General features: G+C 46.2%; 1 protein-coding gene across 1 annotated transcript in view; it reads right to left on the bottom strand.

Moving 5' to 3' along the window:
* Positions 1–14131, bottom strand: part of LOC142733369 (KICSTOR complex protein SZT2-like) — a gene marked incomplete at its 5' end in the record, with an annotated part of 100860 nt that overhangs the window by 64030 nt on the left and 22699 nt on the right. Inside the window, 8 exons of the mRNA XM_075849536.1 lie at positions 865–918; positions 3628–3817; positions 5335–5451; positions 6137–6272; positions 10325–10428; positions 11000–11191; positions 12531–12644; positions 13365–13479. Of these exons, the coding sequence (XP_075705651.1) occupies positions 865–918; positions 3628–3817; positions 5335–5451; positions 6137–6272; positions 10325–10428; positions 11000–11191; positions 12531–12644; positions 13365–13479 (1022 nt within the window). The remainder of the gene's footprint in view (positions 1–864; positions 919–3627; positions 3818–5334; positions 5452–6136; positions 6273–10324; positions 10429–10999; positions 11192–12530; positions 12645–13364; positions 13480–14131) is intronic.

Below are 14131 nucleotides of genomic sequence, written 5' to 3'. Positions count from 1 at the left end.
CGCAGTCTATGATTCGCTCAGTATGTGGAGCTCGGACACCCCCAACTTCAAAGACGAGACGTGACATGAGGTTCACTAAGAACAAGGATCGGAGAATAGAAACACAATTATGAGATTTGACTATTGTGCCAATGATACAACAGGAACCACGAAGGTCCAGCTTGGGGGCAGCTAGGCTAAAATATTTGGCTATCACCTTCCTAATATATTGCGATGGACTGAGTTGTCCCTAAAATATCCCATTCAAAACCTGCTGGAAAAACCTCTGGGAATGTAAAGGGGTTTTCTGGGTTTATGTAGACCTATAATGAAACATTCGGCAACATTCCAATATGCTTTGTGTTTCAACTCCTCACACAGTTTGCTGTCAGCGAATGGAAACTTTATGTACCCACCTAAGACCTCTCAGCAGCACAAATGTCTCTCCTGTCCTGATATTTTGCTACAATGTATCAGTGCACGGAACGTGTATCAGTTTAAAGCCCAAGCTGTTGAGTTCGCAGAGGATTGTCTAGACAGGATGCAACTGAAGCAAACCCTAAGCTGTGAGATGTATTGGGCCGGGAGAGGCTTTCAGCCGCATACAAATAGCACCATTTTTGAAGAGGGAAAGTTACACTGCTTTATAAATGTGCTGCAGGGAGAAGTGGGTGAGCGACATTGAATGCTCTGAACCTCATCGGCGAGTTGTAGTAGAAGCCGGGGACGAATCCCACAGGACGCGGTGACGTGAACGCAACAAACTTCATACAAGGAACACGCTCAGCACATGCAGCACAAGCACCGGTTAGGCCCGCCGTCCCGCTAAACACCCCCAGACTCCATCTCCTGCATAGGCAAAGCACTGCTGGGAACGGATACTACCTGGTGTTCAATTCTTGAAAGATTTCCCACGATACAGACTCCTGTTTATACTCACTGAAGAAGAGAGCAGGGGGTTAGCAGCTGCCCCGGACAGAACAGTAGCCGCCGCCGCCACCGCAGTGTAAAGAATACATCATCACAATCCCTACAATCAGAGGGGTCATACCAAGATGAACATTTATCACCTATCCGCAGAATAAGTGGTAAGAGTCTGATCGCTGCCGGGACCCGCACCATCACTAGAACAAGGGTCCCGAAACCCCAGTCCCTCCTCACTGCACGATGGCAGTGAAAAGAAGCTTAAATGGAGCACGCGCCCAGCCTCTCCCATTCAATGTCTATGGGGCTGACGGAAATAACCGAACACTGTCACTGTCAGTCTAAGAGACTTTGAATGGAGCGGCAGGGCGCGTGTGTGACCGCAGCGCCATTCACTGTTCTCCTCCCACCGATCGTGCTGTGAGAAGGAAGGGGGGGCTCAAGACCCACATTCTAGTGATCGATTGGGATCCCAGCGGTGGAGGCCCCCAGCAATCAGACATTGATCACCTATCCTGTGGATAGGTGATCAATATTAATCTTGGGATAACCCCTTTAAACAGTATTACTATATAAAATCAGAGAAAGGTCATCATTTCCATTCATTTCTTTTTTCATCTGGTGCACATGGATGTCATAAGAGGGTCTCTCGTCAGGATCCCCAGATTACCACTAGAAAGAGCGCCCCCTTCTCTGGAAATGTAATACTACAATGTATTACGGAGGCTACAATTCATTTAAATGGGCTCAGTGTAAGGCCCGGTTTATGATGAACCTTCAGCGTGTACGCCAGGAAAGCTTCTTGTGTACACACTTAATGTGTCCATGGGGTTACATTAGACCGATGGAGGCCAGAAGAGCGTCCTATAGGCCTCCGTCAGGTTGGTATATCTCAGTATACTGCAATAGCGTAATAAACCACGCCATGCAACGAAATCCCGTAAAAAAAAAAAGTTATGTTTTTATAGATGACGAATGCCACTGTATGGCATCCGTCACAGGCATTTAACATACCGTATATGTCGGCGTATAAGACGACTGGGCGTATAAGACGACCCCCAACTTTTACCCTTAAAATATAGAATTTAAGATATACTCACCATTTCGTGCAGGAGCGCTTCACTATGGCCATCGGCGGCAGGACCCAGGACTCTGTCTCTTTGAACTCGCGCATGCGCAGATAGGCGAGGTACATGATGGGGTTAATTACTATTAATGTGAGGAACATGGAGGGTAAATTCATCGCACCTCGCGCCTCACATTAATAAGTGAATGAAAGCCGTGTTTATTTCATTTTTTTACAGCGTACACATCATAAATGATGCAAAAACATTGTTGTCCGCGCCAATACTGAATGTGTGTATTTTATGTATTGAGACTTATTTTAATGTTTATTGTAAAAAAGGTGAAGGTGTATTTTTTTTTAAAATGTAACCATACTTTGTTTTTACTTTATTTTTAAACTTTAATGTACTGACATATATCAGATATGTGCCAGTACATTATCCTGTATACTGATAGTACACAGGCTGTTGTTAGGACATACTTGGGTATATCCTAACAACAAGAGATATGGTCAGACAGCCCTGGGGTCCGTCAATAGACCCTGGGCTGTCTGCCCATATATGGTATGGCCCTCGATCGCGTCACAGGAATTCCCTGTGACGCGATCCAGGGGCATCCCCCCTTCTCACTTTCCCCTGAATGCTGCAGTCAGCTGTGATCGCAGCATTCACGGGAATAACGGCGGAGATGAGAGGTTCTCTGATCTCCGGCGTTATAGAGCGGGGCTGCGGCTGTGTAATCCAGCCATTGCCCCGCTCCTGACAGGAAGTGCGCGCGCGGTCAGCATGAGGAGATGCGGCCGGCGCTGCACTAATGAGCGGCAGTTCAGGCACTGAAGACAACATGGGGGTGCTTTGTAGCGCGCCCGCCATGTTCTGTCTTCAGTGCCGCAGATCATTAGTGCAGCGCCGGCCGCATCACATGATGCTGACCCCGCGCGCATATGTCAGGACTCAGGAGCGGGGCTGTGGCTGAATTACACAGCCGCAGCCCCGCTCTCATAGTCATGTGTACTATACTGAGCTGTGCGGCTGCAACGTGCATCCCTAATATCCGACAATATCCGTCATATAAGACGACCCCACACTTTTGACATTTTTTTAAGGGTGTAGAAAGTCGTCTTGTACGCCGATATATACGGTATATGTCATGACCATTTCATGACATATACATTAAATAGATGTCGTAATAACCTATGGGTGACATACAGAATAAGTTTCCTGGCATATACGTTTAATTTATGGCCAAAAAAAAACAATGTGAATGGGGCCTAATACTGCAGGGGTAACGTGGCCACCCACAGCCACTAAAGGAACAACCGGTGTATAGAAGCAGTTCAAGGAAATTTTCCCAGAACTGGTTCTATGGAAAAAAACATACATTTTGCATATGGTTTTGAATGCTGAACTTTTTGCTGTTGAAATCAATAAGCAAAAACGCAACAAACAAGAGTATACGGAGGGTTAAAACACCTAAAACATGTCCTGAGAAGTCCCCCGTATTCTGCCACATTGACGCTTAACCCCCAGAACACTACAATGTAACAATGTAACTATGAAATCCACAAAGGCCAACATGGAAGATAACTGGCTATATTGTGACCATGGAGATTCACATGAATTACTGAGGACTAGTTAAGGTCCTGGTAATGTAACTCACCTGAAGAACACGTCGCAGGACACTCTCTGCTGCCGGGAGCTGACTAACAGCTCTCGCAGCGCCTCCAAGGGACAATTATACACATAGACAGGGCAGCGTAGTCGGCGGCTGGAGACCATGTCTTGAAGGGAGGATTGGCGGCTGAAGGACGTGTGCATTTCCCTCCTGCGTTCTGTCTCTGGTCCGTTACCTAAAGCGCAAAGTAAAAAGTTTATCTTTACGCAGTGTTTAATTATCACACATAACAATATCTATATAGTTAGCTCTGGAGTATAATGCAGGATGTAACTCAGGATCAGTACAGGATAAGTAATGTAATGTATATACACAGTGACTACACCAGCAGAATAGTGAGTGCAGCTCTGGAGTATAATACAGGATGTAACTCAGGATCAGTAAAGGATAAGTAATGTAATGTATGTACACAGTGACTCCACCAGCAGAATAGTGAGCGCAGCTCTGGAGTATAATACAGGATATAACTCAGGATCAGTACAGGGTAAGTAATGTAATGTATGTACACAGTGACTCTACCAGCAGAATAGTGAGTGCAGCTCTGGAGTATAATACAGGATGTAACTCAGAATCAGTACAGGATAAGTAATGTAATGTATGTACATAGTGACTCCACCAGCAGAATAGTGAGTGCAGCTCTGGAGTATAATACAGGATGTAATACAGGATCAGTACAGGATAAGTAATGTATGTACACAGTGACTCCACCAGCAGAATAGTGAGTGCAGCTCTGGAGTATAATACAGGATGTAACTCAGGATCAGTACAGGAGAAGTAATGTAATGTATGTACACAGTGACACCACCAGCAGAATAGTGAGTGCAGCTCTGGAGTATAATACAGGATGTAACTCAGGATCAGTACAGGATAAGTAATGTAATGTATGTACACAGTGACTCCACCAGCAGAATAGTGAGTGCTGCTCTGGAGTATAATACAGGATGTAACTCAGGATCAGTACAGGATAAGTAATGTAATGTATGTACACAGTGACTCCACCAGCAGAATAGTGAGTGCAGCTCTGGAGTATAATACAGGATATAACTCAGGATCAGTACAGGATAAGTAATGTAATGTATGTGCACAGTGACTCCACCAGCAGAATAGTGAGTGCAGCTCTGGAGTATAATACAGGATGTAACTCAGGATCAGTACAGGATAAGTAATGTAATGTATGTGCACAGTGACTCCACCAGCAGAATAGTGAGTGCAGCTCTGGAGTATAATACAGGATGTAACTCAGGATCAGTACAGGATAAGTAATGTAATGTATGTGCACAGTGACTCCACCAGCAGAATAGTGAGTGCAGCTCTGGAGTATAATACAGGATGTAACTCAGGATCAGTACAGGATAAGTAATGTAATGTATGTGCACAGTGACTCCACCAGCAGAATAGTGAGTGCTTCTCTGGAGTATAATACAGGATGTAACTCAGGATCAGTACAGGATGAGTAATGTAATGTATGTACACAGTGACTCCACCAGCAGAATAGTGAGTGCAGCTCTGGAGTATAATACAGGATGTAACTCAGGATCAGTACAGGATTAGTTATGTAATATATTTACAGAGTCCTTTAAAAGTCCCAATAATAAACACATCGCAACAAATTTTTTGTCTAGTCTTAGTCTTAGGATATTGTCCTCATGCACCAAATATATAATATATATGTTTAAAATGTATTCCTCTTACCCCCTGCAGGAGTGATGCTCAGTGTGGGGATTCCAGCATTGGACAGGAGACTTTCTGAGTAAGAATTTTCTTCTGTGGACACGGAGGCTTCTAGGGGAATCATTAACTTTTGGACGTCTACGGTGAAAATTATGATCATCAACAAAAACTTAGATAGCATTAATTCTCAACACACCTGCTGTAACACCTGCTAAAAAGTAGTACAGTGCCAAAACAGTCCTAGCAGGTTGCACATTTATACAATGTATCCATCAACTTCTTATAGAAATGACAGCTGATCTCCGAGTCTTTAATAAAAATGTCCTACCGTTTTGTGTATACAGCTCCTATAGGTCTCCATGGTAACAAAGTACAAAAAAAACAGCCTGTGTAGTCAGATCCTGCAGTCATGTGTTACATCTTTCCATTTGTCACCTATTGCTTGCTAACCTACCGAACAGTACGGACAGAAGTAACACATGCGTGCAGGATCACTAAAACCAAGCTTCAGAAGCGCTCGGGTGAACGCTGAGCTGTTTCGTTTCAGATCGGCTTTTCTTGGAACGCCGATGTAACGGTGCACAAGCCCAGAGACCTATTGAGTCCGTACACCGTTACTTTGGCTTTCCGAGAAAATACGATCAAAGACTAAGTGGCTCAGTGCTCACCCGAGCGCTTCTTCCCCTTCGTTTTAGTGATCGGCGCAGTCTCAGTGCGCGGTCCCCCACCGATCAAAACGTCTGACACATCACTATGACACGTCAGAAGTTTTCTGAAAGTTTAGTTACACTTTACCAGATGAGAATTGTTCAGTTTTCTGTACCTGTAAAAGATGCTGGCAGGAAGGTGAGGAGCAGGTGCTGTGCATTCACCAGTCGAGCATAGCAGCGCCACCGTGGCGGCTCCTCCGAGTGCGACAATGTTCTGCCGTCCTCCGTTTCCTCTGTAGGACATGGACTCTAAGAAAAGAATTCTCTGCAGGTTATCACATGAAGCATCTACATAGGAACAGACAGCACTTACGCGTCTATGACGGCGCGCGGTACGCATGAGACGGCGGCGCAGTACGCATGAGACGGCGCGCGGTACGCATGAGACGGCGCGCGGTACGCATGAGACGGCGCGCGGTACGCATGAGACGGCGCCCGGTACGCATGAGACGGCGCGCGGTACGCATGAGACGGCGAGCGGTACGCATGAGACGGCGCCCGGTACGCATGAGACGGCGCCCGGTACGCATGAGACGGCGCCCGGTACGCATGAGACGGCGCCCGGTACGCATGAGACGGCGCCCGGTACGCATGAGACGGCGCCCGGTACGCATGAGACGGCGCGCGGTACGTATGAGACGGCGTGGTACGCATGAGACGGCGCGCGGTACGCATGAGACGGCGCGCGGTACGTATGAGACGGCGCGCGGTACGCATGAGACGGCGCGCGGTACGTATGAGACGGCGCGCGGTAGCTATGACGGCGCGGGGTACGTATCACAGTCATGATAGGTCTATTATTTCTGCCTGTTCCCAACCACTGCCAAACGAGTCCTCCGAACTCTCCCTCCCGAACACTGTACCCTTAAAGCTTATGTCCACATTACAAACATTTGCAAATTCTTTGCTTAACTTATCTTAAGACATTGCGTTATTTCATGTTTTATACTTCAGTCACAACCAAAGCTGCATTCAGAAATCTGCTAGCTCCCACAATCAGTCTATGGGCTATCTGCATTCTGCAAACTATCATGTAACCTTCCGACAAAGATCTAACTTTCAATTTCAGCTCCCATAGTATGATATCAGCAAACCAGAATTGTGAATGCAGCTCTGGCTGTGACTGGAGTCATGATGTAAATAAAAAATCCATACAAGAACCATTTTATGTAAATTCACAGAGAAATGTTGTTAAACCGTCTGCGTTTTCCTTCTATGTTGACAGTAAAATACCATTGTGTTCCGTCTGCTTCATGTTACCGGTGCCTGGTAAATCTCTACATAAGGAACGCAACTGATCTTTCCAGTATAGCCATGCAAATCGTTCTATGTAAATATCCAGCAATGTAATACAATATGCAGCCGTTCAGCACATGGGATAAATATGAATATGAATTTGCATATTTGAAAATAAATACATTTGCCTAGCTGAAAAATATGGGGGGGGGGGGTTGACTGCAATTTCACTCTGAAAAATACTGCAAGCCGGTATAGCCTCGATAAACGCATGAGGTAGCGCAGCGACTGCGACGCGGCTCTGGATGTAGATAAGTAAAGTGCTTATCAGTCAAAAAAATTCCCAGCAGCTAAGGCTTCGTTCACATCTGCGTTCTGGCGTTCCGTCGGCCCTGAAATAACAATTCTTGAGCATCTTTGCTTAGAACCCTGCATTGTGCCGTTCCTCTGTTATTCCTCCGAGAAACGTATGAACAAATTAACAACTGGAAGTTAGCAGTTGGGGGTGTGTCCATACACAGACTGACAAGATCCAATCAGAGCTGACAGAGTGAGACGGTGTAGGGACACGCCCCTTTGTCAAGGGGAAAAGTAACACCCAGATGTCAATTTATTTATACATTTCTAGGAGGACTAACAGAGGAATGGTACAACAGAGTTCTAAGAGAACATATTCCAGAATTGCTATTTCATGGGGTTTACGAGAATTTACTAAAACAGACGTGTCAGGAGAGGCGACAGGTCTTCTTTATTTGGCATGATGACATCACCATACAACTACTGTCCCCTGCACTCATTGGCATTGGAGGAAGGGGGACGTAGCCATTCTTGCTCTGTGTGGCCTCTACTTGATTCTCTACATCCCAGTGGCGTAACTACCGCTATAGCAGCCGTAGCGGCTGCTACGGGGCCCGCAGAATAAGGGGGCCCGTGTTGCCCGCCGGCACGGGCCCCCACCATGGCCGGAGGCTCCGCTAGTAGCCGCTATGGCTGCTACAGCGGGACGCCACTGAACACTACGGCAGAGCAGGGAGGTATCTCCCCGCTCTGCCATTAAACAAAAGACGTTCTCCCTATCGCTGCCAGCGATCACTCATGTATCCCCTATCCTGTGGACATCCTGTGGATAGGGGATACATGTCACTGTAGGTCCGATTTTTTGGGGGGAGTTGGGGACTATGTATGGAGTTCCCTACAGGGGGGGGGGGGGGCTGTATGGCGTTCCCTACAGGGGGGGGGCTGTATGGCGTTCCCTACAGGGGGGGGGGCTGTATGGCGTTCCCTACAGGGGGGGGGCTGTATGGCATTCCCTACAGGGGGGGGGCTGTATGGCATTCCCTACAGGGGGGGGCTGTATGGCATTCCCTACAGGGGGGGGGGCTGTAAGGCGTTCCCTACAGGGGGGGCTGTATGGCGTTCCCTACAGGGGGGGCTGTATGGCGTTCCCTACAGGGGGGGCTGTATGGCGTTCCCTACAGGGGGGGGCTGTATGGCATTCCCAATAGGGGGGGCTGTAAGGCGTTCCCTACAGGGGGGGGCTGTATGGCGTTACAGCCCCCTCTGTAGATAGCGCCATACAGCCCCCTCTGTAGGTAGCGCCATACAGCCCCCTCTGTAGATAGCGCTATACAGCCCCCTCTGTAGATAATGCCATACAGCCCCCCCTTAGATAGCACCATACAGCCCCTCTGTGGATAGCGCAATAAAGCCCCCTCTGTAGATAGCGCCATACAGCCCCCCTGTAGATAGCGCCACACAGCCCCCCTGTAGATAGCGCCATACAGTCCCCCCTGTAGATAACACTATACAGACCCCTCTGTAGATAACGCCATACAGCCCCCCCTGTAAATAACTCCATACAGACCCCCTCTGTAGATAGCGCCATACAGCCCCCCTGTAGATAACGCCATACAGCCCCCTCTGTAGATAACGCCATACAGCCCCCTCTGTAGATAACGCCATACAGCCCCTCTGTAGATAGCGCCATACAGGGGGACTGTATGGTGCTATCTACAGAGGGGGCTGTAAAAAAGGCACTATCTACAAGGGGGGGGGGTTGTGTGACACCCAGGGGAGGGGGGGCCCCAGTCAAAAGTTTGCTATGGGGCCCAGTCTTTCCTAGTTACGCCCCTGCTACATCCAATAGAAAACAGGAGGGTAGCCACAATGACTGACGGGGATATGAAGGGAGAGGGGGAGAAGCGCTCAGACAACATGCTTATGTAATCGCACAGGCTTGTGGGCTGAGGAGGAGACTGGGAAACCAGACAGCAGCTTGATGCCGACCTCCCACTACTTAGAATGTGAATCTAACTTTTATATTTAAAGAAGACCTCCAGTGGTAACAACTTTCCAGGTCTGCACCCCCACCTGCCTGTATACCACACCCTACACGTCTTTTATGTATACTGTACTTACTTTTTGAACTGCTGCCTTGTCTGAGCTTTAAAAAAAGCTTCCATCTTGATTCTTAGATTTCCCCAGCTTTCTCTTCATCTCTGCTTTGCTATGAATCCCATAACTCAGCACATAAATCACATGACCAGCAAAAGACCATACCATTTCTGCATGCTGGGGGACACCGTGATCTCTATATTCTCCTAAATATGCTGAGAAGCCATAAATAGAGATCGGGAGGCTGCACTATATTCTGCCCCCCTCCCCGTGTAATACTAGTGAGGTTCAAGAACTGCTGAAGCCTGTGATGGGTGACACATAGATCTCCATAGACTCAAGTAGAAAAAGTAGTCACCGAGCCGGATTCACACTGCTGCTAAGCAACCGTCCCAGTCTGATGTGATCGAACAGGGAGCCACTCTATAAGACTCAAGCTGTCCATGTATTACATTCATCTGAATGGCGGCCATGTAATACTACATTTCCAGTGGCTGCTGCAGGGGAAACTTCTGGCCAGAGAAGTGTCCCCCCGGCTAGATTAGCGGTTTTCTGGGGGTGCCACGAGCCGGAAGGCTGCAATAGGAAAGGGATGGACTCTGATGAGATGACCCCTGTAACACTGAAGCTACAAGGACTGGTATAATGAGACGGTCAGTAAACTGCTATACCTGTAATGTGGTGGATGAATTCGTTGGTTCATAGCGACTGTTATTATGTGAAGACAGAGAAGAATCTGCAGCGTCTGATTGGACCGTGCTCCTCGACGTTTCCCCTGTAAGAAATCAACGACATTTAACTTCTAAGGCAATCTCCAGACTCCTCCTCCTTATTTAGGCTCCGCCCCTCAGTCTATGTGCATCATATCTTTCTCACCTGTGATTTTGTTACCTGTGGTTTATAATCTCTCTACATTCTCGGCTTAACTGCAATGTCTAATTGGTGTCTGTGTCACAGAGGATCCGGCTGATGCGCTGTCAACCCATGCTTTACACTGCAGCTCTGCTTGTATAGATTTTCTGCTACATTAAGGCACAGCTACGACCAGTGACTGCCGCATAGCTGCATGGTCTACTCTAGACTAGTCTAAAATTCACCTTCCTTATCATAAGAGACTCAGGCTTCTGTTCTGTCCCTTCCCTATGCTTTATACTGCAGCTCCGCTTGTTTAGATTGTCACGGCAGTGTAAGGCTGAGTTTACACATCGCGGATTTGTCGCAGATTTTGTTGCGGATTAGAGCCTAAGACCTAGAAGCCCCCTTTAACATCTATGACTATGTCACTATGTGAGCTCATACAAAGGGGCTACGAGCCACTCATTTTGGAACGCTGGTCTTGAATATACCTTGTGAGTACGTGAAGGGGGAGGGTTGCCCGTCACGGTCACGTTGTAGAACTTGCTCCATAAAAGTCAGGTGGTCTTGATCATCAAATGGGATCTCCTGGTCATTGAGCTCCCCCTGCAGGCAGCTGTGGAATAAGCTGAGCAGCATATCGTTCGGCAGTGAGGCCTCCACGGATGAAACTTCTGCTTCAGCTTTGGAAAAGAAACACAGACTAAGTTTATATTCAAAGTACATTCACTTATAAGTCACAGTCAGACATTAACCCCCTCAGGACCAAAGCCGTCTGATACCAAAATATCCACAACCAATTTCACCTTTTGGAATGACTGGTTCTAAGGGTTAAAAATTTGTATTTTACACTTTGGTCGAAAAAAAATTTGGGTTTTCTTGCGGCACAGATTTGATTTTAATAAGGAGCCAGAACAGAAACTGGATTGTAATAATTTTTTTTAAAAGCTAAAAATATTGGAAAGTTGGTCAGGGCAGGGGGAGACGAACCAGTTTATGGCTGGCTGGTTAAGCCCCAACTGTGTAGATATCACGTTAGCTCTCACAATCGACTGCCCTCTGTTATCAGGACGCCAGCAGGTTTTTTTGCTTAGCTTTAAGGCCCTTTTACACCGGCCGATAAGCAGCCGATCCAGCGAGCGCCAATCAACGAGGGAGATGCGCTGCCGACAACAACAACAATTCACTTTTTTTAAATCGATACGACCAGATGATCGAGCGTTTGCTCGTTTATCTGCTGATTGTTCCCGTTTACACTGGGCAATTAACGGCAACGAGCGTTATATGAACTATTGATCTGTCCGATAATCGTCCTGTGTAATTGGAGAAGAAATAACATCTTATGCTTCATGATCAGAGTAATGTGAAACACTAAAGGGGTTTTGAAGTAAAAAAAGCTTATTCTCTGAATAAATGAAAAGTTCTACAACTTTCTAACATACTTTATGTTACAATTCTTCACAATTTTCAAAATCTCTGCTTGCTGTCAATCAATAACAAACACTCGTTTACATTCAGAGGCAGCAAACCTATACAAACCGAGTCTTGCTCTCAGATGAGAAGTGAAAAAAACCGTCTATGTAATGCTCTAGGAGTCCAACACATCAGCAGCTGCACAGATCTCTCTGGTAGTTTGTTACAATGTATCAGTCTGGAGTCCAGGCTGTTTATATTACAGAGCATTGACTAGACTGGAGACAATTGTATCCACTATTCCACTGAGAACAGAACTATGCATGTTATAGGCTACATAGCCTGTGAATGTTCTCATTCACTGACAGCAAACAAAGATCTTGAAAATGATGAGGAATTGAATCACAAAATATATTAGAAAGACCCAGAATCAGGGACTTCAGGGATGGAGAAGAAGCAGGTAATTGTGTGTATGTATGCAAGATAGTCCGGTAGGTACGGAAATCTGATAATTCGGCACCTCGACAGTCTGGAGGATTCCGGATTATTAGTATTTTACTCTCGGATTTTCTTTTTACTGTACAAAACAGCCCTTATTATAATCATTACCTCGGCTCAGGGTTAAGAAGAACATTTCAATCTGTTGACATTTGGGCAGAAGTTGCATTAGGTCAAATTGAAATGGGACCTCTCTAATGCACTGCCCGCTGCTCTCCGGGGGGTCTGCAACAATGTAACACACCAATGTTAATACAGATCACAAACCGATACATATTTATTTACATATCACATAGCGGAATATGAAACACAATATAGAGAACGTAGTCAGTGGGAGAATAATAACACATTCACATGACAGAACTATAATCATCAGATCTACGGTAATCCTGCAAACTCTTGGTGTTAAAGTGAATGCCCAGTTTTGGGCATAAAAACGATCCAAAAGTCACAACTCTCTGGGCAATGTCTGTTGGAGTCTATGGTAGTCTGACTAGTTTTCGTTCAGTTCCATCAGGACACAGCTATGACCAGTGACTCCCGCTCAGCTGCATTGTTTATTGGAGTCTGATCTGGTCTAAAATCCACCTCTTGTCTCATCAAAGGCTCAGGCTGCGGATCTGTTCACCCCCATGCTTTACACTGCAGCTCTGCTTGTTCATATTGGTTGCTGTGTATAAGCACAGGCTCAGCAGAAGGTCAGTGCATGGAGAGATGATTACAGTAAGGACAGAATGATTATTAACTACAAGTAATTAAACTACCAAAGATTGAGGGGAGGAGCCTCAATAAATCGGGAGGAGCCTGGAGGTCTATAATATACGAAGAACTTCACTATAGCCAGCCAGTAAAAGACAAGGTTAGATCTGGCGGACGTGTCATAAGTCGGTACATACAATTCTAGTAACACTGCTTGCTGTAAGGTATGACTGTACGTATTCTCACCTGCCCTGTCATTCTTAGTCAGGATGGGAGAGCCGCCATCTTTGTTTTGGCAGAGTTGAACAATGTACTCGAATGTCAGCATGACGTTAATACAGCTCTGATCTCTGGGAAACAGCTGCAATAAAGAAAACGCAAGCAACGAAGATCATACAGGGAAAACACAACATTCCCAATTATATCTGGTAGAGCTGGGTGAAAACCAATATGGCCGCCATCACCGCCATGCCTTTCCAATCCAAAACAATTCTGCCTAGTTATCTAACATGAGAGGTGATGTATTCATCGCTTGATCGACCAGCTGTATTTCTGAATGGCAGATTTGCCCAAATTAGATTTTCGGGGTTGGATCCGGATGACAATCTCTGGTCCTGACAGTCGCAGGATGAAGCAGGTTGTATTTAGTCCTGTCCTATTCTTCATGGAAGTCGCTTATCCACTTATAGAGTTGTCCAGGATTAGAACAACATGGCGGCTTTCTTCTAAAAACAGCATTACACCTGTCCATGATGTGTTGCAGCGTACTTTGAAGTGAATGGGGCTGAGCTGCAATACCACACACAACCTGTGGACAGAGGTGGTGCTGTTTTTAGAAAAAATAAGCCACGTTTTTTCTAATCCTGAATAACCCCTTTATTCATTTTCTAATACCCAGCCACTTACTAAAATATTCCTTTTTCAAGATCTCTGCTTACTATTAAAAAAAAACATTAGGCTGTGAGAAGGCTTTGGTCTCTACTGGTTTTTGAGCCTCTGGATGTAAACAAGAG

The sequence above is a fragment of the Rhinoderma darwinii genome, unplaced genomic scaffold, assembly GCF_050947455.1.
Source record: "Rhinoderma darwinii isolate aRhiDar2 unplaced genomic scaffold, aRhiDar2.hap1 Scaffold_943, whole genome shotgun sequence".
Lineage (NCBI taxonomy): Eukaryota > Metazoa > Chordata > Amphibia > Anura > Rhinodermatidae > Rhinoderma > Rhinoderma darwinii.
The sequence above is the reverse complement of the archived record's forward strand: the minus strand, read 5'-3'. Positions and strand labels throughout refer to the sequence as shown.